The sequence below is a fragment of the Echiichthys vipera genome (assembly GCF_963691815.1).
Source record: "Echiichthys vipera genome assembly, chromosome: 18".
NCBI classification, from domain to species: Eukaryota; Metazoa; Chordata; class Actinopteri; order Perciformes; family Trachinidae; genus Echiichthys; species Echiichthys vipera.
The window spans coordinates 13,620,187-13,644,925 of NC_139843.1; the positions used below are offsets into that span (position 1 = coordinate 13,620,187).

At 41.2% G+C, this 24,739-nt stretch overlaps 2 protein-coding genes across 2 annotated transcripts; both read right to left on the reverse strand.

The window, feature by feature from the left end:
• Nucleotides 1-935: 935 nt before the first annotated feature.
• LOC310960842 (uncharacterized protein) lies at nucleotides 936-6,870 on the reverse strand. Its single transcript, XM_083932669.1, has 6 exons — nucleotides 5,656-6,870; nucleotides 3,562-3,659; nucleotides 3,371-3,442; nucleotides 3,227-3,281; nucleotides 3,104-3,140; nucleotides 936-3,018 (listed from the first exon to the last, which is right to left on the reverse strand). Exons 1-6 carry the CDS (start codon nucleotides 6,650-6,652, stop codon nucleotides 2,997-2,999), a joined length of 1,281 nt encoding a protein of 426 aa, XP_083788795.1. The 5' UTR covers nucleotides 6,653-6,870; the 3' UTR covers nucleotides 936-2,996.
• Nucleotides 6,871-8,674: 1,804 nt separating this feature from the next.
• Nucleotides 8,675-24,425, reverse strand: LOC310960829 (transient receptor potential cation channel subfamily M member 4-like). The gene is made up of 28 exons (XM_083932647.1): nucleotides 24,211-24,425; nucleotides 22,728-22,789; nucleotides 22,435-22,612; nucleotides 21,894-22,074; nucleotides 20,972-21,144; nucleotides 20,624-20,801; nucleotides 19,913-19,977; nucleotides 19,584-19,817; nucleotides 18,488-18,590; nucleotides 18,267-18,388; nucleotides 17,257-17,553; nucleotides 17,013-17,114; nucleotides 16,761-16,889; nucleotides 16,428-16,557; nucleotides 15,845-15,990; nucleotides 14,927-15,039; nucleotides 14,722-14,838; nucleotides 14,463-14,512; nucleotides 14,109-14,347; nucleotides 13,759-13,874; nucleotides 12,583-12,715; nucleotides 12,319-12,493; nucleotides 11,935-12,100; nucleotides 11,642-11,823; nucleotides 10,412-10,544; nucleotides 10,250-10,322; nucleotides 9,273-9,366; nucleotides 8,675-9,159 (listed from the first exon to the last, which is right to left on the reverse strand). The coding sequence occupies exons 1-28, from the start codon at nucleotides 24,271-24,273 to the stop codon at nucleotides 9,128-9,130; spliced, it is 3,786 nt and encodes a 1,261-aa protein (XP_083788773.1). The 5' UTR covers nucleotides 24,274-24,425; the 3' UTR covers nucleotides 8,675-9,127.
• Between the last annotated feature and the right edge of the window lie 314 nt (nucleotides 24,426-24,739).

Sequence of the window (24,739 nt, forward strand, 5' to 3'; positions counted from 1 at the left end):
TGTACTTTTGCATCAAACAACCAAAGGAATTTGTTTTTCTTCCAAATGAAATGAATAAATACGTATGACTCATAGCAGTTAGCAACAAAAAGAAGAAGAAAAAAAAAAGAATAAGAGCTCCAGGATTGATCTTTCATTTTAAAAGAATTCTCTATTAAAGCCTTATATCTTGTTTGTTTGCTTGTCCATACAGCTAAAAGTTTTCTGTTTTACTGGAGGTCATGTGCCGGACAGACACTGCGACCTGGAGTCTCCACTGGTTGCCCAGCAACTGCTTAAAGCCAAAAAAAAAAATTGTGTGTTAAGAGTGGTATCATCTTGACCCCACACTCTGCCAAAATAAACAAATATTTTCATTTCCCAAAACATGGAACGATGTATTTGAAATTGATGCATCTTTGACAGATGCATGTTTACCCTGATAACATTGACACTAAAGACTGTCATGTTTTCTTGACAGAGAGCCAAATGTCTTTTTCTACCTGGTAGTGTTTATCGTATTTGCTCCTGTGTTTGTAGCCCGCACATTTTCTCTCTCTCACACACGCACGCAACACAACAGGTTTCCTGCCCTTCATCAAATCCTCCTCTCTTCTCAACCACAGGTTGTCATAAAAGATAATAAGGCAACTGTCACACAACAATCCAAATGGGCGGGCTCACAAAGACATGTGAGGAGGACAGTGAAAATCAATTCAACAGTAGCCGAGACTTCTTGGTATTTAGTCTTCTCGTGGCGACTCTTGATTTCAAATAGTCCAAAAGTTCATAAGGTTGAATATGACAGGCACTTTAGCCTTAAAAATGTTGCTGTGCTAAAAATCAGGCTGTATCAATGTTTTTGCTCTCAGAAGGTCAACCCTTCCCAGACACAAAGTCCTGGCTCTGTCTGTGTTGATCAGATTTTAACAGATACAGTAAAAAAAATAAATAGGTGAAAGGGTGAAGAGAAGTGATTTATTTATGAAACAGCATTATATCCAAGCTAGCTAAAGGGAATTACCAAACTTTATACGCACAGTTGTGAGTTAAAACTGTTGTATTTTATAGGCCTATTTACCAAAATAAGTTTACTTTGACATCAACTCCAGTTTTAATGAGCCGTAGTCATCATATACTATATAGTGAACCTATTATGTGCACAAACATAACTCTAGAAATGCCAGAGAAGTCAGTAAACAATGTGAAATAGAAAACGAAACATATAGCAAAACAACTCATTGGAAAGCGAACTGGTGACAGATACAAGCTGCTTAAACAAGCTTTACAGATAAGGAGAGATTTATGATCAGATGATAATTGGTAACATTTGGGCCTCATTCAACGTCCTAAGTTTTATATTTGTTCTTGAGAAAGCTCTTAAGAGAAGTCAGATTCATGACGCCTTCTTAAACCGCAGAAATGTGATCACACGTGTTCCTGGTGAACGAGGAATCATACCTGTCAGTTGATCATAATTAGCATGTAAACATCACGCCAATCCACATAAAAGGGCATGAGATTGCAGGGCTATGAGCAAAACATTTAAACAATGTTAATAGTTCTGAGCTGGAGCCAAATGCCAAAAAGGCCAGATGAGGTGAATGAGTCTTACTCTCTGCAAATAGATTTACACATATAAACTACCATTAGTATGCTAGAAAATGGTTCAGTATGTCCCAAAACATGTTCTGTCAAATGCAGCATGTCAAAAGTACTAGGACGTAGAGCACACGCATCAAAACGGACAGTAACTGCACTATTTTCAATCTCAATGTGCAAAACTAATTTGGATTTCTCTGTGTCATGTTGTAAATGTATAAATGTTGTATCTACTGTTCCTATAAGTCTTATATTTCCCTGCGTTTATATTGTTCATATTTTCTTTATTTCCATGTTTATATTGCTTAATATATTGTTTTATTTCCAATTGATGCATCTTTGTTTGCTTTCCACTGTGCCGCCGTAAAAAGGAAATGTCCCCTTTGTGGGACAAATAAAGGAATATCTTATCTTATGTCCTGCTACATCTGGTCAGATTTTGCAGCATGCAGGCCAGTGTCCTGTCCTGGCTATGACCCTAAATCCTCTGTGCAGCATATTTGAGCAAGAGGGTCAAAAGTTCAAGGTGGCAAAGTAGTATGTCCCAGGTGTATGCATACTGCAAGCAACAGTGCACACGTTGAAAGGGCAGCTGCAGTTGCATACGTGCCAAAAGACGATTGATGCAATTTAGATCGCAATGTTCCAGTCATCAGGTGTTTTTGCCGCATCAGTGGTAAATATGCCATTGTGCACAACGAACATGGGTGCAGAAGTCGGCCTACTTACTATTGGAAATGGTGTGAGATATTAGTCACCACTACACCGTTTCGTAATTAAGATCCCGTAGAATTGAAGAGAACACAATAATCAGTCGTTTTTGCACAAACATGTCAGCACAAATGTGTGTAAGAGTGCTGCTCTTGAGTGTCGTAGATTCTGTTCTTACCTACAAACAAATGCAACATAAGAACACATTGATGAATGTCACAATCAGTGGGAAAACTGCGTATGTGGACATTTCCTCTTACGGATGGTTGATGAATGAGGCTCAATTGTAGAAGTTGTTTTTGTATTAATACATCAAATCCTATTGTAAAAGTAGACAGCATGGCATCTGTCTAGTGCATTCAAACAGATTCCTGCAACTTAAAAAAAAAATCGAAACAAATTAGCCTTAGAAATAATAGCCTTAGAAATGATCACCCACTTTTGCATTTAAAATGTACAGTAGGCAAGAAAATGAACTCGAACTCTCTACAAACTGAAACTTCAGTTCTCATTACAAGTTAAAAATCTAAACATGAGTTAATAACCTAAATGTGTTTTCCTGTATTTCCGTCAGCTGTCAGATTCATGACGAGCTCTTGTGGAAGTCCCCTTGTTGCTTGAGAGGTAAGAACAGCCAGACAGCTCCAACCATGGTACCTGGCGCGAACACAGGGTGGCGTTAAAGGGTGGAGTCTCCGGACCGCTCAGAGGAGAGAGGAAACAGTCCTGGGAAACAAAGACCAGACTAAGACTTGTGCCAAGCTGCTGCTTATCATACATCTAAATATCAATGTGTTGTGAGAAGTCTTACTGAAAGATGGTCCCAGTCAGCTCATCAATAAGGCCACCTGAAAATACATACAAAATTAAAGAAACGCCAAGCTCAATACATAAAGAAACATGCACACTATGAGTGATAACTACAGGTGTTTACCTGGTGTGCAAATTGTGTCGCACAGTATGGGGCAAATGAAACAGGACGAGCATTCCTGGAAGACAAAGTGTTCAAAATGAGGAGCCTCTTGTCCCACTGAAATGTTTCCCTTTAACGTGTATTAACGACAGCAAAGACGCTTACTTGGCAGTGGTCACAGTGATCCGACTCATCTCCCTCTTCACAGGGGCATTTGTCACAGTTATTAGAGCAGTACTAAAAGAGGAAGGGGGACACAATGTACAGTTATGATCAGTCTTTCCATCGTAACTTTACATATCTGGTAGGAGGTCATTATTCGTTGCACCATTAAAGCCATCTTCTTCTTTTTTTACCTCACAGATGGAGCAAACGCTACACAAAGAGCCAGAGCGGAATTGTAGAGCGTCAGCGGCGTGCTCTTCTTCGCTCGTGTCGTCATCCTCAGGCTCATCTATAAAGAGTCAATGAGAAATCAGGCCTCTACCGCTGCACCGATACACCAGCCTCGCCGATATTGACTTATTGACGCCATATCGGTGTCGCTGTGTCAACTCTGTCTCAAACAGAAAATAAGTTTCCATTAAACTAAACTACATTAGCAATTACGTTTTTCCTCACGGATTATAGGACTATGCAACAAAAGTACTTAGTTAGGTCCAGGAAGTGATTGTGGTTTAGGTTAAAAAGAGTTTATTACATACACAGAGGACACAAACCGTCATCTCCTATAGGTCTGTGTTTTTGTGACTCCTCTTTCTATATGGACTTAAGCAGACTTTCATTAGGAGCGTTTTTTTGAATATGTCAAAAACAAACGTAATCCAGGAGGGAAAATATTACATTTCTCTTAAAAACATACATTGAAAATGCAGTTTAATTGTATGGGAACGTCATTTTTAGGACACCTGGCTCAGCTGCTGACGGAACAGAAATGGTAGATTTTCATTTAGAAAACAGCGTCACCATTAAATAGTTTGTTCAGCACTTTTGTGCAGACTGAAATGTCTCAACAGATATGAAACCATTCATACTGACATTCGTGGTCCTCGGGAGACGAGGCCTACTGACTTTGGTGATTCCCTTACTTTTCCATCCCTGTGAGGGTTGACATTATTGTTTCAAAGAGGAATATCTCCATTGCTGTTTAATTTGGCACATTCATGATCCCCAGGGGACTCATTGTTTGAAACTTTGATCTCCTGTCTGTAGCAACATCAGGTCAAAATTTCAGTTTGGCTTATGACCAAATACCAGCAAAACTCCTGACATTCCCATGAGCCTCAGCTGTATTTTGTCTAGTCCAAATAAGCAATTGATAGTGAACATTTCAAACATTTTACCTGCTGAACATCAGCATGCTCGTATTATCACTGTAAGCATGGTGGAATGCTGATGTGAGCATTGAGTTCAAGTGCAGCCTGACAGAGCCACTCTCTCTTGTTACATTGTAAAATGTTCTGCCTGTGTGTATCTTGGTCACAGCTCTTTAAATAACACGCAAAGTGGTACATTGTTATGTTAAATATTAAGAAATAACAACATTTTACATGATTTGGTTGTAAGGACTGAGGATTCGACTTGTGTTATGTATAAAAGAGAGCTCTCCTTTGGAATATTGCTTCTATTTGAATGTTTTTCTGAATTTACGCACTTGAAGTCAAATTCCAAGGTCTTTTTAGCACTTGAATACATCAAATAAACCATAGAGACAGTTTTTTTCATGTAACGGAGGTATCTGGTAGAGAGAGCCGAATGTGGCTAGCACTGATTAGCCCAGGGAATTACGGTAAAGGCATTAAAACGTCTTTTTTAACCAACTAACTATTACTGCTCAGAATAACACCAAACCTCTGCAGTAGCATGATACGAGTCCCTACACATAAAACGATGCACCAACAACGTAGTTAGTGTTTTGAAAGACTTACTAACTGGCCTCGGTACCAGCTCTTCTCGTGGTAAAGTCTATTCAAGTCAATTACCAAAGTCAATCCAAAAGGAAGGAGCCCATTGGTGCTTTGTTTTATGTGTAAGGACTGTTATAATGCTGCTGCAGAGGTTTGCTGTTATTTTCTCCCACATTTCTCCGTTAATAGTGATTACACAAATTAAAATCGTCTTGATGGCTTATGTGATGTATGTACGTGCCCGTAAGACCATGGGATGATTTTTCGCCGGAATTTCACTTTACTCAGTAATTGTTTTGGGGTCTCAAAATAGCCCCATTGGTTGAACAAAGGCCTGAATGGTTTAGATGCTGCCGGGTGCCTGCTCACAGATAAGCCCGTCTATTTTCAGACTGATATGTGCGACAGTGCTGCCCAACTATGTCAGAAGGCTTCTGTGGAGTCAGGCAACACTCACAGGACGCAGGTCACACTCTGCTACACTTCAAACTATATGACTGCTTAGTTAGAAATACATTTAAGATATATCTGTAGTAGGTATACCGTCGTCTTCCTCTGCTTCAGCTGCATCCTCATCTTCCTCCGCAGCATCATCTGCCTCAGCTAACTCCTCTCCATCGGTTGCATCATCATCATCCTCTTCCTCAGCGTCATCCTCATCTTCCTCCTCTGCTGCTGCCTCCTCAGCCTGCTCTTCATCATCAGCATCATCCTCATCTTCCTCCTCAGCTGCTGCCTCATCAGCCTGCTCTTCGTCATCATCATCCTCATCCTCTTCTTCATCATCCTCATCATCATCATCATCATCATCCTCTTCCTCATCTGCAGCCTCCTCCTGGTCTTCTTCCTCCTCTTCTGCAGCCTCATCATCATCATCATCATCATCCTCTTCTGCAGCCTCATCTTCCTCTTCATCATCCTCATCTTCCTCCTCAGCAGTCTCCTCTTCCTCATCATCCTCTTCTGCAGCCTCCTCATCATCATCCTCCTCCTCATCATTCTCATCTACCTCCTCAGCCGTCTCATCTTCCTCATCTGCAGCCTCCTCCTCATCTTCCTCTTCATCATCATCTTCCTCATCTGCAGCCTCCTCCTCATCTCCCTCATTATCTTCGTCATCTGCAGCCTCCTCCTCATCTTCCTCATTTGCAGCCTCCTTATCCTCCTCTGCAGCCTCCTCTACCTCCTCAGCAGTCTCCTCTTCCTCCTCAGCAGTCTCCTCTTCCTCCTCAGCAGTCTCCTCTTCCTCATTTTCCTCAGCCTCCCCTTCTTCTTCCTGTTTGTCAGTTTCTGCCTCATCTGATTCTTCATCATCTTTGTCATCGTCCTCCCCTGCTACCTGTTCCTCTTCCTCGTCTACGCCATCATCACCCTCAACGGTTTCGCCCTCTTCAGCCACCACCTCCTCAACATCTCTGGCATGGAGGCCTTCCTCTGCTTCAGCCACGTCCTGGGCACTTACCGCTCCAGAGAGAGGGAGCTGAGGTGGACACAGGAGAACCAGCAAGAGCCCCACCACCCAACCTTTCACAGGTGCCATTTTGGAAGACTTAGCCGAGGACCTCTTGAAGTTCTGAAATCCACACTGGGTGAATATTTCTACCCTGTTTCTTCCACCAAAACCAAAAAAAACAGTGGGTTTTTAACGCTTAAAATCCACAGACACGGTTTTAAAGCCGCAGTGATATTGTTAAGCTGTTTGCTCCAAGCTGCAGAGGGACGAGGAGAGGAGGGTCGCGCTCACAAGACCAACAGAGCAGTGGGCCAACCTTGTGCTGGGAACACAGAGGACACAGTGGAAATACAACTGTGTGTGTGGTGCAGTTGTGTGGCTGTATGTGCATGAGTGACAGGAGCACATGTCTGGGAAGAATGCTCCTGATGCCCTTAACGCAGTGTGTTAGAGAGGTGGGGGGGGGGGGGGGTGGTGTGTGCAGGAGGGAGGGCTAAAGAGAGGTCAAAGAACATATGGAAATGAGAGGGAGGGAAAGTTAAGTTACAGACGTTAAATAATTCTAGTTGAAGTTATTGACGTTTTAATTTGATTTGATCTTTGCTGTCATCGTGTTTATGTGTAATGTAATTTCAGCACATATATCCACCAACACAGAAATGGTCCGATAAAGAAAACATAAATCACTGAATGAAAAAGGATGATTCTCCAGTTAAGAAATTCTAAATGAGACACAAAACAAAAACAGACGGTATATGTATACACCTCCGGGAAACAGGATTATCTGGGGGGATAGCTTTTGTTGTAGGAGGTGTAATCTGATCTTAACCTCAGAGAATCTCTGGAAAATCCTTGGCAACAAAGTATTGTCTAAGAAACCCACTACAGTTACTGAACTGTGGAAGAGACTGAAGAAGAATGGACCAAGATCAAACCAGAGCAGTGTGAGAAACTAGTGATGTCCTGTGGGTGCAGCGCCTCTACACTTTCTATTCCTTTTTTAATCCTATAGCCCGAAGAAAACATTGTTAAATCTTCTCTTCTGACACAATGGTTACTGTTGGTAACGGTTTTTTGTTGAAGTGCCTTGTTTATTTAAAAAAACACACTAGTACAGCAGTGGTATAGCCACAGCAGGTATTCTGTCAAATTCTGAACGATAAAAAAGAAAAAAAAAAATCTGAATAAATGAAATATTAATACTTTGATCTCTAATTTTGATCTCCACTGTATAACGGTGGCTAATAAAATAAACCTCAGGGTTAAACCAACACCTCTCAGACACAGTCTCAACAGCATAGGTGATATGTGCTCGCCAGTCCCAAAGCAGAGGAGAACATGTCAGAATGATGAATGGAATGGATGTAAATAGAAGGAAATGGAGCTGAAGGCGATCTGCACATGTGCAGCGACTGACATTCCAAAGAAATGCTTTACATTTCAAGTACAGAATGATTTTATTACACAGTTTTCATGATACATCCAGAGTAGAGACCAGGAGGAGAGTTTGAGTCGGTGGTATTGCAAGTTTTGTTAAATTATTGAGCATTAAAAAAGAGATGCGAGTACACAGAGTGAGTTGGCCATGCTCACTTACATGGGTACATACTTGGACATGCAGCCGTCATGCAGCAAGAAGGCAGAAAGTGATGACACTGCCTCTCTCAGTATGAGCCACTGGTGCGATTGACAGGTGGCCGGACTGGCTATTTACAGTAAAGGCTCCTTCAATAGCTCTGCTCCACTATGTGACCTTCAATAGAGCTCTGGCATACTGAAACTTGGCACCATGGTACACCTTTCACACTATCCATATCCTGTTCTCTCTACAGTATATCCTACTGCCTCGCACCTACAGTATGTCTTAGTCACACTTTGCCCAAATGATTCTTTTGTAAAAATGACACATTTTAACAGCCTAGGTCAGTGTAGTGCAGTTTTACTTCTCCACACTAATTAACAGCTGTGCCCCCTTGTTTCTCGTCTTTGTGCTAAGCTTACTGTCTGCTGGCTCAGTGTTCGTGTAACTCCCAGTAAGAAAGTGAACGTAGTAAATTTCCAAAATTGTCAACCTAGCATTATTCTTTAGACAATAAGATAATACATTGATTATACTGTATAAACAATTTATTGAACAGAATACAATAATGTAACAATAACATTTAATTTGGCCAACAAGTAACTGAACACAAAAGTGTCAAACAGTAATGTGTGCTGAATGTAACCCACCTGTAAACATTATCAGTTTCTATATAGCAGTAAAAACCTATATAAAAACAGAATTCCAGCTTAAAACTACAGCAATAAAGACATGATACATTTGCAAATAAAATACATAAAATATATCATGCCACATCAAAAATACATAAACTTGACTTTGGCATTTGAATAAGATAAACTGCACACTTAAAATATCAGCTTTGGAATTGAATCAATACTGTAACAAGTAGTGGTGGCTGCTACACTTTGTTTGAGTGGTGAGTGGTCGGTGGATAGTATGGGAGCAGCAAAATGTTGTCTTATACCGACCCTGAGCAAGTGAAGGCATCACCGAAGGCTGGATCAGGTGGAATTGGTAGAAGAAGGGAAGGCATCTGCGCAGGAGAGGCAGAATAAGGTTACTACTACACAGTGAAGACAACCTGTGATATTCAACAAGCAGCTTTTCTTGTTTCTGTAAAGATATACGCATGTTCTTAGTTTGTACCTCTCAATGCAGGTGGAGGACGAGACGGTTTGAACGTGCTGCCTTGTGCCAAAGTATCGACGATCCAGCTCAGAGCATTTGAGCAATACTCCATCTGAGAAGGATGAGCAAAAGAGCTGTGTATTAACAAACTGTAACAAGACATCTGAGAGAAGGACCAGTGTTTTTGGAAAACCGCGCAGGGTTACATGTTGACATTCACTGTTCATTGTACATCTTTGAAACTATACGCTGGGATTTTGTCTTAAGTAAGACATCAAGCAGAGGATTTCACTTGAGAACAGAACCGAAAATGAGGGTTCAAGTTTGACCAATGAATATAATGCAGTCCCATTTAACCATTAACTTGAAGGAATAGTTTGACACTTTGGAGAAGACACTTAAGCTTTCTGTTAGAGAGTTTGATTAGAATATCACTTTCATATCAGGGCTCCCACAAACAGCCAGTTAGCGTAGATTAGCATTAACACAGGTAGTGGGGAAAACTGCTAGCTTAAAACTCACTAGGTAACACATTTTTCCAGGCAACCAGTGGAGACACCAGGAAGTCACTGGATCAAACCAAGAAACAGTCGGACACATAAGTCAGACTGTTTTTTTTGTTTTGTCGCTTTTACTCTGGCTGTTTCCCCGTCTCTCCCTCATTATACTAAGGGAAGTCAAACAGCTGCATATTTACTGTACAGAACAGAGAGTGGTATCGAACTTATCATCTAACTCATGAACAAAAATAAGCTTATTTCCCACAAACAAATGTGTTATTTATATGAACACATTGTCATATCAGTATCAGAACACAGTGTTCTAGATGGCATGAGCCCTGCTATATCTAGACGGGTGACATATGTTTAGCCTTTATATGGAGAAGGTCGACTGTGCAGACGTTGCTCTTTTACAGCAATGCCCCTGTAAGTATCAAGAATGGACTGAAATGGCTCAGAATGATTAACTCTTTGAACACAGTGCTTTCATTTTACCTCGTTCTCCAGAGCCCTCAGCCTGTGGTCAAAGTCTCTGCTTTCCGACATATGTTTGAGCACACCATCCACTCTGAAAAAAAAAACAAAAAACATTCACGTCAGTACGATGGAGCTTAAAAATAAGTAATTTACAGTGTTTGTGTAGGAAGGTGCGCTCACTTGGCAGACATCCGTTTGAGCCTCTCCGAGTCACTGCTTTTCTGAATCGTGTTCTGGGCAGTCAGGAAGTCCTCCTTCTGAATGGTCTCCCAAGTCATTAGCCTGTTGGCTGCTTTCCCTCGTAACTGCAAAACTAATAGAAAAGAAAAAAGGTTTATATCATTGCTATCATTCAACTCAGCTGTGGTGTTTCCAGAACCAAGCAGGATGACCACTGCGGCTGAAATGACGCAGATATGCAAGAAAACAATGATCGGGTTCCTGTTAGATGCTCAAAACACTTCACTTGATAAAGACCAACTATACAACACTTGTTTCAGGCAATAATATTTTTACGTTAACATCATATTTATCTAAAGGGCCTGATGGCAGGCACGGCAAACATTCTGTCAATCACAGCCTGAATTTGGCTCAGTTTTAAAGCTAGAGTGAAGATATCGGTATCACATGAAATTAGACAACCAAAGGAACTTTAGGAATCCTCATATTCCAGCATAATGGGGTCCCTACACAGGCTTGGTATTGCATATGATGGGAAAGCGGAGACTCTTGTGGATTCAATGAGCCCAAGTGTATTCGTGTGTGATGATGTAAGTCCCCATACTAGCCATTTCATTGTGGTGAGAGCATTTTTGAAACTTTACCTTACTGTTTAAAATGTTCTCAATGATAATCACAGCCTCATGAAACTTTAAATCCACAAACTAAAGACCAGGGGCAATCAGAGGATGTATGGCTTTCCCAGGTATGTTAAAAATAAGGAGGTTTCTGAGCAGGTTTCAGGACAGAAGTGCTCTCCATCCAATCACACAAAAAAAAAGGAAATGCAATAAATGCAGAAATCTCCAAATGTCAAATGTTTTTGATACCAAATCACAGCAAGGTCTTGGTGTCTTAATGTGATATTTCAAAGGGATTTCTGATCATTGTTACAAGGTAAAAATGGTTAAATTCAGAAAATGCAATTTGCAACAACTTATGAGACATAATATAGCATCATTTACATTCATTATGATGTTGTAAGACCTATACATTAACAATGTATTACACAGTCATGTTATTATTTCTTCAGATTCCCCGCTTTCAGATGGTATACACCACTTCCATTTGGCATCTAATGTTGACCTTTTCTCCGCCCCCAAACATCCCCTGCTCCCCTCAAATCTAATAAAAAAGGGGCGGAATGGTAAAAGGTTAATTAAACTTACTTAAGACTCTTTAAATACTGACCAAAGTGGTGGATCTTGATAGAGGGCACCTTGCGGATGGTCCTCTTGATAAAGAGATTGATGTGGGAGAGGATGATGAAAGGAGGAGCCAGGCAGGGACGAGAGTGGTACTGGACGATCAGGTTGTAGCGCTGGAACTTCCAGTAGATGTCGCTGTTAGCCTGCACTTCATTGAAGGTGTAACTGGGTGGACGCAAAGAGAGCAGAGTAACAAGTGTTGGTGGTGAACTCTAGGGAACATGTCACTGAAGCCACAGAGACATACTGATTGACACTGATCTCCTTGTGCTTTACCTAAACATGGCGATGAGAAGGTTGATGAGCAGGATGTTAGTGACCAGCAGATATATAATCAGCAGAATTACCACCAGCCAGTTACTATACAGCACCCTGCACGGCTCCTCACCGCTCTCAATCAATGTCACGTTGTCTGTGCAGGGCATGTCCCACTGCTTCCCCACTGGCATAGACACACAAATATAGGGAAGATTAAAATGTGTCATGTCTTTTGATATTATAATTAATCTGTGGGTCTGTGCGTGTAGTGGTGATTTTTAAAAAGCTATAATGGATATGATAAAAGTCCAGGGACAGGCTACAACATTATTCTTAGACCGGTTTAAAACTGTTAATATTAGTTTCTTAAGCTGCATGACACACAAACACAAGCTCTTATACCATCCATCTCCTCCACAGGGATCTGTCCAAAGATGTGCAAGTACGGTCTGTAGAAAACCCTGCGGAAGATGCGATCTAAGCTAGGGTCGTAGGAATAAAGCAAAGCCTGGTTGGCCACTCCGTATGCCATGAGCCACACCATCAGGAAGAAAAGGAAGAAGAAGACATCCTTCATCTGAAAAAAGAGAAAGCAGTCTTTTATTCCCCTTATTATATTTCCAACACCCTGCTCATATGATCTCAACTTATGGTAATATTTCTCACCATCTTGCCAACAATGATTATTTTTGGTCCCAGCTGTTTGTGAATAGCAAAGATGTGAATAAGACGCAGAGTGAAGACCATGTAGTCCACACACAGGACATCCCGGCCAAATCCATATGACCATTGGAACATCCTAAAACACAGAGTGAAGCAGATACAATGTGATGACAGCACCACACAGTGGTCAATTTGCAAAATAATCTTAAATGTAACTTCACCCCCAGGACTGATCTTAAATCCACCCACAACAAAAATTTAAAAAAATTGCAACAAAGTATGCAAGGGCCTCAGAGAGGGGGCAAGGGGAGGGGGCTGTCCACCTCAGATTAGAGGGCGTTAACATAAATTTGATGACACAGAGTGGAACCAGTTGACTCTACCTTAGCACTGACTTGCAAGGCTAGGGCTGATTTAAAACAGCAGGGGGCGTGTTGAGCTCTTTTCAATCCTTTAAACAAAGATTTGTATAAATTTGGTGAGAAATGTCAATATTAACAGCAGCATAAATGTGTTTCATCACAGCACAGTCTTAGTTTACAGCTCAAACAACATGAGGTTCTCAAATTAATTTTGAATCTTACTCAGGATGGAGGTGAGGGCTGTCCGCATACTTTGAATTTACTCGATTCAGGACAGAATATAAAAGATTAATTATTGTTTTGATTTTGCTTTTAATCAGATACACCTTTTTTATGTTTCTCATATTTATTGTATATCTTAAAATAGTGTTTTATCATTATCAACTTGTTTTTAATGAACAGTATTATTCAGGGTTTTTTTATCTCTTTAGAACTAGGTTTTTATTCCTCACATCTCCTGTTTTCGGTACCAATGTTATTGATTTGTTTCTCTTATAAAGCACTTTGCGATATAAGTTGTTTAATGTGCTATATTTATAAAATGTATTATTGTGTGATGTTTTATCATGCCGCTTTTGTCCGATTTGCCTCCGGTATGCTTTTCTTTTAAAAAAAAACAATATGGCATCGCATTCCCCAATAATTACAGTAATTATCTCAAACAATTTAAAACTCAATTTGGTTAAACTAAATATTTTCACCCTGTGACCTTGTGCCACAAGTGGCAAAACACTGCTCTGTTTTAAGGAATCTGCAAAATAAAATAAAAAAACTTATTGAACCTTGAAATACTATTGTGGGAGGGCTTTGTCTGTACCTGCAGATGACTCCTATGATGAACAGTGTGATGGCAGCGAGATCACACTTGTTCCAGACATCCTGGATGTACACCCTGATCCTCTGACGCCAACTCTTCGTTCCCAAAAAGAACGTCTTGGGAAAGAAAACAACTTAACAGATGCATAGAGCTATGACCAGAACATCAGATAGTCATACACTGAAAAGCTCTTTCAGTGCCGATCTTTGCAGTATAACTTTCAAATTACTACTGTATTGGCATAACATTTAATGTCAAGTGATTTTATATTATATCTACTTTTGTGGTGGCTCAATGTGAAGTAGATGCATTAAGCATTAAATGTTGTATTTTACGGTTTCCGTGCTCACCTCTCGGATCTCCTCACACACGATGGTGAATACCCAGAAGTACAGCACATACTCAGTAATGGCTGGACCAGCAGGCAGTGGAGGCTGGAAGTCCACCAGCAACACGTACGCGAACAGCAGAAGGAAAAGGAAGTACATCAGGACGTTGCCCAAAAATGCGGTAACAGGTGCAAACCAGAACTGACGCCATCGTGACACTATGAACGGACGCTTCGGTGGTCTGTGAGAGTGGGGTATGCCTGTAAGGAAGGTTAACAGACATGGATCAGTAGCTTCTTACAGTCATAACGGCTGCTTAAAAATCATTATTTCTACATCTTTTTATCAGCTGTGCTGCATTTGAAGAGGACTCACCTTTGATGGTCGCTGTCCTGGGAGTGTTATGTCCTTGTGTATCAGCTTCACTGGTACAACAATGACATATTTTTAATGAATCAACACACTCGAAAAAAATGAAATTCATCCTAAAATAAATCAATAGAGCAATGTGTTCCATTTAAAACTGTGAGACCAGTGCATCCCAGTCAGCCATTAATTAAAAAAAACATGCTGTAAAAAGCAGAAACTTGCCACTTGACAAAACAAATTTTTGTAGATTTCTTTTTAGTTTTACATGTGCTTGATGTCGGAGAAAGAGAAGATGGTGGTGCCATAGAGGCTGTCGCTGTCCTTTCCCGGCCCGTCCTCGTTAGGCTTCCCCTCCTCTTCTTGGTGCTGGCCCTCTTGTTTCCTGGGGTGGAGTACGTTGTAAAGTATCAGACACTGAAATCTGAATACTAATGACAAAATAATAATAATGATAATAATGTAGATTTTACCTGAAGACAATGAGGTTTGTGTAGCAGAGGAACGGGCAGAAGAAGGCGAGCAGGAGCTTCCACACCTCTGTGTTCCTCTTCATGTCACCCCACCAGATCTGGGACAACAGAGACTGGAGGGCAAGAGACAATTAGACCATTTTCACCAACTGCAATTCATTTGCTCAATATGGAACTAAGCTGCTCACTTCAACGCGGTGGTGAAGTATAAAAAGAGCATTGAAAAGAGTATTCCACAGTTACCTTGTGTTTTCACTGAGTTGGCAGGTCCTGAAGTTGCACTTTATTTTCAGATAAAAAGTGAATTGTTTTTGCCATTAATTGCTTTTTTTGGTTGTATCCATAATTATTTATTTAGTATTTTTCCAGGAATTCTCACCTGCACTGTCCAGTATACAGGTATTATTATTTTCCTCCAAACCTTTTGGCAAAAAAAGTTACTGTATTTATATCAAGTCATTGAGTCGTATGAACAGCCAAATATCGTCCTTTAAAAACGTATCAATACATCCCTAGCTGTAAGTGTAGTATCATATCACTATTCCTTGATTCTATTAATTAAGTGTTAACATTGGCAGAGAATACGTTTCAAAATAAAGGAGTGGTTTAGTATTTTTTAAGAAGAAAATAGGAATGTAGCTTTAGCCTTAAAATTTGAGTAATCAAGCCTGAGATACAGCTTTAAGCATTAAAATAGGACTTGACATAAACGGAACTGGTTAAACTGCCAAAATGAAGTCTGTTTGAAAGTCTTATTTATGTCAGTCACACAGGTGTGAAAACAGTTTATTGGTTATCTTATACTGTATTTTTTTTATACGTCCCTTGTGTTTTTGTAAGCTGCTGGAAACTCAATTTCCTTGCGGGAGTCATCCCAAAGGGATCAATAAAGGGAGTCTAAGTCCATGAATGTAACACCTGTACTCCGTCATGGCTGAAGAAAAGTCGGGCGTCAGCGCCCATGCCCATCTGGAGGCAGGTGGTACCACCCCAAACTGGAGATTTCCTAATCAGCAGGGTGAACGAGCGACTCTCATCGCTCCGATAGCAAGAGCTGAAGACGTCTGAGGAGAGGGAGAGTGTAATGCAGAAAGTCTGAATTCTGAATATAAATGAATCATTGTACAATGGACGTGCATGTGTTCATTTCACAAAGAATTTAAATACCAACCAATTAATAAAATCAATATTAAGACTCATAAAAATCTAATTTCTAAATCACTCATGTGTTACAAAACTTACTGCAGGGGTTAAAGCAAGGAACAATTTGTGAGCCTGAAATATCGCCCGGGAGGGAAATGTCCGTTATGTATTAAATTAAGTATTATATGAGTCTTAAATTTCCAAATGCCTGAAATCAGACATGGTGCCTGAGAAATGTGAGCCCCGTTAACAATAAGGCCAAATAGTACTAGAACAATAAGGATGTGAAATGCAATGACTGATCAATTTTTATTTATTTTTAATCGAACATAAGTGGATGGTGTGTTGATGGTCTCACCGTGTGCCAGGTTCTCAAACCTCTGGGCCAGCTCTTTCATGGACAGTTTGGTTTCAGTCTCAACCTCGAGTTTGGACAGTTCCCTCAGAATCTTACAGCCACTCAGAGCGCTCAGCACCGACTCCCCTGCCTTAGAGACAAAGGAAGTCTTTCAGGTACTCATACAATATTTTGAAATGAAGAGGATGTCAGTCATAATTTAACATATTTAGAATTATATGTGCTGCAGGCACATTTCTGAGCTTTGTTGCACCATGAGCTATGGATTGAAGGAGTGTCATGTGCTTATTTACAAAAGCACCAGAAAACTTTTTTTCATTCTGTAAGTTTCACCATCTCCCAGAAGAAAGTGGACATCTCGCTGCGGTTCTGCAGGACGGACCAGATGAAGAGCGAAGCCCAGGGGAAGAGACAGCGCTTTTCCCTATACAAACATTCTCCGCGCAGCAGCTTACTGGCACGCTGGGATGGATGAAAAGAAGCAAGGTAGAGGGTGTCAGATTGACCATGAGAAAGCAACAGTGACAGGTGGCATGTCAGTAGTTTATTAGCTTTGATATACATCTACATATTAAGAAAAGTTACCCTAAGAGCTCTCCTCTTGGATGAGATCTGTTCCAAGCCCAACGCATCGTAGTAAAACGGCTGGCAGACGTCACCCATTAACAGTTCCAGGACCCCCGCAACCTGAGGGGAAAAAGGGGGGTAGAGTAGCAAACAAACAAAAGTGTATGTGTAAAAAAAAAAACGTTTTCTTCACACATATTTTTTTCTTGATTGTACAACTAGATCAGAGGGATAGATGTCTCCCTTATCAGAAAAAACAAACCTCAAAAAGGCTGATCTCTGTCTCTGGGCCACTCTGCATGCTCTCTGCTGCCACTTTGGAGGGCGAGTCCTGCAGGTTGGATGTCGGCCCAGTGGCTGCAGTTCCAAGCCGCTCCACTAGACGGCGCTGAAGCAGCTGGTAAAGCACCGTCCCATCAGCCACTGAGCGGTAGAGGCTTTCCAACCTACCAACAGTCAGGTAGTCCAGGATGTTGAGCCCATTCTCAGTGAAAAGACGAACAAACTGAGGCTTGTCGTTGACCAGGGCATCTGTCATGGAGTCTTCCAGGTCTTCATACTATTTGAGTTGAAAAGGTTTCAATACAAGGTCAACACTTTGTTTTAAGAAGACATTTTCATTTATTTCATACCGATGCAATTGCACTGCAGGGCTGAAAGTCTCTCATTTGTCAAAAGTGGTACAATATACGAATGGTCCCCAACCTTTTTCCTTAGGACCACTTTTCTATTATTGAGTAAACAGACAACCCCTGACTAAGTGGCATATTTTATACAATGTATAACATTAACAATACAAAACAACAGATAAACAATATCTGCATATCTACAGGAGGTTTGTGTAAAATGCTATTTGGATGAATTTTCTTATTTTCTTATTTTTAGGAACTTTTAACACAATTCTGTGTATTACGTATTTTTTCTTAGATATTTTAACAATCATACATACATAACAGGCTTCCTTTTTGACAGATTGAGTGTTTTCTTCTACCTGACACTTGGCCATTGATCTATTGCCTCTTGGGTTGTTTTAACTGCATCCTTTCTAAAGTAGGATGAGGCTGTTTAGCAGAGGGAAAGCTCTGTGGACATATCTTGTGTCCAGCTCTTCTCTGTGCCCTTATCTAGTGAGGTTTTTGTTGTTGTTTGTCTTGTGTCTTTTTTTCAAAAGGTTGTCTTATAACACTTAGAAATCAAGCAGGCCTCACGACCCCAGAGTGACTAGGGTTGGTTGTATTTCAGGGTAGTTTTTCTCTCTCTTTTCCCTCTTACCCTCCAATGGATGTCTCCGTTGAAGAGTTCACTCTTGGCAATGTCTACCCTGTTCCATGTGACTGCTAGCTTCAGCTCTTCATTGTAAGGGCTGGCATCCACTGACGCACGATGCTTACTAGCTGAAAAACACAGAATCACAAAAAACAAAAACAATGTAAACAAAGATACCTTGTCCCCTAGAAAGAGCAATTGGTATCATTCAAATGAGTTGTATGTACCTCCCACCAATGCTTTGAGCAGGACTGTATCAAAGTCATTTGGGCCCTCCTGCTCTCCATGGTAGATTGTAATAAAGTCTCTGTTCTGGTAAATGCTCAGAGCCTGAAGACAAGAAAACATGATTTTTTTTTTAATACATTGGATAAATACTTGGTGATAGTGAAGAAAGATTTGGTGACAAAGGGTATTGTCAAATCCATGATGTCGTTCAGTGCACTGCCTCCAAATGCTGAGTGAGCAGGATGTCTGGTATTTAAAGATTTTATCAGGGCATTTGAAGTTAGGCACCAACAGTGATACTTGACCAGCAAGAAGAAAAGAATAAGATTAAAAGTTAGTATTCAATCAGTCCCTAGTTCAACAAATTCCAGCACTGATTACATTACTGATTTAATCCTCATTAGGACCCTGATGAATGGATCAGTAACCAGTCACTCTTTTAAGGCAGCATGTGGTGTTGATTATGTTACACCATGCATACAAATCATTTACAAAGCTGCAGCTGTGAGGACGGTGTGTTGGGAGGGCACTGAGTGTATTGATGTCTCTTCCACTGAGAGCCAAGCGAGGGTACTGAGCAAAGATGCTTTTTACATTGCATTCTGGGAATTTTCGAGGAAGCCACAGTTCTAGTGTGTAAGAGTGATCTTGAAAATAGATATCTACTAAGGCTTTTTATTTGATCCTTATTGGCGACACATAATCCTGTTCAAAAATTGATTAGGGATAAAAAAACATAGATACACTTGAGTTTCATCATATTATGTTTTGTGATACTCTTGATTCTCAATAACAACGTAATGATTTTTAATTAAAAGTTCCCATGCAGAGATTTGAGGCAGTGGTTCATTTTGTGGTGCGTTTTGTGAGGGTATAAACACATACTGCACATTTATTGGCAGTCTGCCCATTATACTGTAGCATGCGGGAGTAGAACTGGAATCTTGACCTTAAAGCAATAAAATAAAAGTCCAGATGTCACCAATACCATTTGAATTAATAAAATGCCACCAGCTGCTGATTATACAGCTTCTTCCTGTTCTGCATGTTAAAAGCCACACAATGAAAACACGTCTCTGCCCACACAGCACTTACCCGTTCAACTAGTTTGTCTGACTCCGCTTCAGTAGGGAAGTGCTTCTTAACCCGTTCTGCCACTCTGTCTTTCAGATCCACGCTGGGACCCACCTCTCCGTCTCCCTCGCCGGAAGACTGGACGACCGGGGCCGAGGACAGATTGTCTAAGACATCACTCAAGAAGTCAGCCAGGCCTCCTGAGCCAGCCAGCACCAGCCAGGGCATTGAGTTTTTCAGAGACAGATCCACTCTCTAGAAATTCGGAAAAGATAGAGAGATATCTTAACTGAACACATATAGACAAAATAAAATGTAAAACATTTATTATTAAAACTTAGTTATTGTACCTCCAGCATGCTTGCCTCCCCTGATATCAGCATACAAAGAACAGGGATGTCAATGCTGCCGCTGCCTACAAAAATAAAAACATTTTAAAGTTCATTCCTACAGTGCGTTGGAAAAGTGTTTATACTGACATCACTTTAACGCAGACATTATGGTAATTTCTTATAGACTTCAGAAACAAACTGCATGTTTTTCTTGTAACACAAGGACTTAGAGACAGCAAAGACACAGATGGAGCACCCTGCTACATTTGTTGGACAAATCCCTGCTTGATTTTACATGTTGAAGAGCCATGTCTGAAATTCCTGCAGTGGCATGCAATGGATTTCTTCCAGTGGATGCCTAAGGATCATCTTATCATCAACATGCATTTATTAAAAATCACCACAAGAGGGACAAATGCACATTGTCATGTTCATGGTTGTAAGAGCAAATTGTCCTGTAGACATACCTCCGTTTTCTTTACATAGAGTTTACAAAAATAAATGTATTCTTGGAATTTTGGTTCAGGGGAATCAGAGATAGCAACAGAAGAAAGTTGAAGATCAGCCTAGATAATGATTCTTCAGGCACTTACTTTGGTTTCCCATATTTAACAATTCTGATAAAGGTAAAAAGGTTTAGACCTACTTCTTTCCTTAAAAAGTATTATATTATCCACGGCAAACAATTACTCCATTCCAATACTACAGCATTATACTTTTATCTCTTACCCCAGATGCCCGTGCGCTGGTGGGAGATGTAGTCCTCTAGTTTGGCCCTGAACCCCGTCTCTCCTCCTCTGCGTCCCACACTGCCGTCATCTACCAGCAGGAAGGCCTGGTAGTTGTTGTCCAGACAGCAGGAGTCCCGGGTCGTGTTCTGGACGTAGTACTTTGCAGGAAAGCTGCCCTGCAAGAGGAAGAATCCAGGGATATGATATAGCAGGGTTTCTTCAGCTGAAGGTCAATACCTGCAGGTGGATCCCAAATGACTCCTAGTGTGTAGATTCTTTCGTGATGCAAGATATTTTTGGGGCAGTAGATCTATTTGTAAATAGAGTATGGGAGCGCCTGTACAACCTGAGGGTTGACCAGCTGCTGTCGGTTGTGCACCAGCCCCCAGGGAGTGATGCCGAGCGCCACCACCTTGTTGAGGGACACTGACGAGGCGGCTGCAGTGGCATGATCCCTCACCGCCTCTCCGACACACCTGCCAACACCTTCACGCAAGCCGGCCGTCAGGATCCACGCTCCTGGGTAGAGAAGTCAAAATAGTGAATGCAAATAGAAAAGAGAAATTGTTTATTTGCGGTAAAGAAAAGGAAATATCGTGACAGTTTTGCAATTCAACGCTGTTTTATGCCTGAAAAATGGCTCAATTACCTCTTTAGTATCAAGTAAATGACTAAGCCATATGCCACTAAACTCTGATTTCTCACACTATGTAATATTCAGGACTGTGTTGCTACACAAAAAAGTGCGTGTAAACAGTACATGTTATTATCCGATCTGGAGTCTCTGAGAAAACAGCTTGTTAAAGTGACCTCAGATGACGGGAGATCAGTATTGCCGTGTGTGCCACCTGCACTTGGCACAGTAGTCAGGAGGAAATGGCCATTGTAGCACCAAATTAGCATCAGACCCCAGGGAGACATTTAGTGTAATTGTACTACAGCTGTATTTTTCCTGCAAAACATGACTAAGTTTCTGAGCTTCTGTGTCTTCCAAGAAAGCTGTGATTCATGATTTCACATGACATAGTTTACAAAATTTAGAGGGATTTGACTTCATTTGAAGAATCTTACACAAACAAAAACATACAAAATTGAAAAGCATGCAAGTCTGTGGGGTTCAATCATGACATGTTTGATTCTGTAAACAGTTTATATGGGTTTCACAGTACTGCTAACTGGTATGTAACCTATGACCCACCTTTGTAGCAGTGTTTGAAGTGGGGATTGAGCTACTTCAAAGTTACAGTTTGCTTTCACGATATGTTTACCTGTGCTTTGTGAGGCTTTCACCAGTCCCTGCCTGAGGACCTCCCGTACCCAAGTCTTCACCTTTGTCCTGCCTTCTCCACCCACTATTGAAACGACCAGATTAGGTGAAGGAAGACCCCAGTGGGCTGTCATCAGGGTGTAGACCATAGACGGGGGTGAGTCCCATGACAGACGCAAGAACTGATATTCCCAAGAGAGACGTTTGATTGATCAAAAGGAACAAAGACATTAAGCTGACAAACTATGACTTCATTTTAATATAACAACATGTGCTAAATTATACTACAAGTGTTTGGGTTAGTTATGATAAAGGGGCTTCTCGTTACAGATATGTGATCTCAGGGCGAGTGCATTGTGTTTATTTACACAGTTGCAGCAGTAGGTTAAACATTAACTACTGCAGCCCTTTGTGCGTTTTAAATATTATTTGGCTTTTTTTCTTTAAATCACTACAGATTTGATGATAAACTCTTAAGTATGTGAAGATACCATATTTAATAAGCCATTCATTGAACAAAGCAGAACAGAAATACGACCTACATAGCTATGCCTCTTGCTGGCTCCTGCAAACTGCAACTCTCCAAAGGCATCAGTCGGGTATTCAGAGGAGTGCTGGGCGCTGTCCCAGTGATTGACAATTGCTGTGCTGAAATAGTCACCGAGAGCCACAGAGCCATGGGTATCTCTCGTACCACCGCACTGGCACAGGGCGCCATTACTGAGAGAGGTGAGAGGATAATACACGTGAAAACACGATCATCGTCAGACGCATGACCACAGTAAACAGAGACATTACTATCAAAGAGGAATGTGTCCGACCGAGTTAACAGTACCTGAAAGAATCTTCTACAAAGGTGGTGCACACTCTTTTCTTGATGATCTTGGGGATCCAACTCTGAAAACATTTTTAACAGGTCAATACACTGAAATGATATACAGACATTTCACTATGAGAACTCCATCCCTACCCTTCTATGCTTGGAAATCATGTGGCTGCAGGGTGTTAGGAAACTGTTCAAATGAGAAACGTTGACTTTGGCTCAGAAGGTGTATGATGGTGAGAGGCTGTGCTTCAACACCCGGCTGTGACTTCTGACGTGGTGCTGTCATTTCAGCCCTAAATGAGAGTGTGTACTACTGCAACCTACATGTTAAACACAGGAGCCCCACTGGATTACAGCTCAGAACTAGACTCCCTTTACACATTTCATTTAACACTAATAAAATGGATTATATTCATTTCTAAACCACTGTCATATTTATAACCTATGAGATAATGTGAACACATCTGTCTCACAGGCGGTTGGGTGTACTTGTCATGTTTTGCTGTTATTACCTTTGGAGTATGTATGCACATGTGTATGCATGTATATGATTTTACATGTCAATAATAATAATAATATTAATAATAATACATTATTTGAGGCCATCTTATAATACATGGAAAAGAGTGTATACACACATAAGCTTTTCTCCCATGCACGATAAGATGACCTCAAATAAAAAGTATTATTAGTGACATAAAAATCAGCTGCTAAGATGATGGCCCCGTTCCATTTAGTTATGCCCATGAGCCCTGCCAGTGTGCCAGCGGCACAACACCAGAGCCCTTGCAGTGGCACACCTAAACGGAATGCGGCCGTCATTAACGTTATTAGTGACACCTGTGCTTGTCGAGTAAAGAACTGCACCAAACTGCACTGTAACGTCGGTGTTCGTTACGTCACAGCTTTAACTTCAAGCTTAACCCTTTAACGTTACAACCCGTAAAGTTACAACAATGGGCGTGCTCTCGTCTTGGTCGAACATAAGTAACAACGTTAAAGGAACTAAGTCAAATATACATAAAAGTGCTCATTAAGCTTTCTTCGCAAGTCAATGACACTGACCCGGTGCAAATAAGCGGTTGGTGTAAATTGTAAAAAGGACGAGTTTATTTTCCTCAACTAACAGCTAACTAAGTAAGCTAGCTTAACTTCCGCCGGTCCGACGGGTATACGGTGTCAACAGACAGACGCTGGCCTTAGCTACAACTGTAAGGAAACACGGGTGTGTTTACTCACACAGCAGCGACGCTACGGGGTCTTCGGTTGACAGAGAACCGACCCTGAACTGTTGGGTGTCCCGTCACCGACCGGCCGTTGAGAACCGTTGAAGCAGGCAAACGGTGGTCTAACGCTCGTGATCGTGACTCAGAAGCTCGCGTGGATTCGGAATAACTGCCAGCCACAACTTTAACCACAACTTCGCCTTGGTGAAACGGTATGACCTACTTGCCAACCCGCCACCACAGCAGGAGCGCTGTTATTTACCCACCTGGTCCTTCTCAGATTTACAGATTTTGTCCCCGTCGCCTCCTTCTCCTCCTGTGTCTCTCATGTTTTTGTTTCCTTTCTGTTCCGACTCAGTGACAGTATACTGAGGGGAGATGCTTCAGGTTTTCTCTCTAAACATGTTCAGCCTTATTCACTAGATAGCTCAAAGTTGAATACGCCTGAAGCTATGGAAATGCCATTAGCAAATGTTTTTCAGCAGATAGACAGGGAGGAAAGGTGGGCAGCAGACACACCACACAGGTGAGGGTGTGGTTTTTATAAGAGGCACACACCGTTTGCAAATACCTTCCTCCAAACTTTGAAAAATAGGAGGGGCCAGTCAAAACCACACACATTTCATACCTAAGGGTGTGAGCTGCTGATTGAAATCCAATTCATTTCACTGCAGAGACCCCCACTCTCTTGTGTCAGACGTGGTCACTGGTGATGATGCACGCTTTGACACCTCAGTTGCAGACAGGACAACAATCTGCTGCTGCCAAGGCCGACTAAAAATACCACACAGGCCC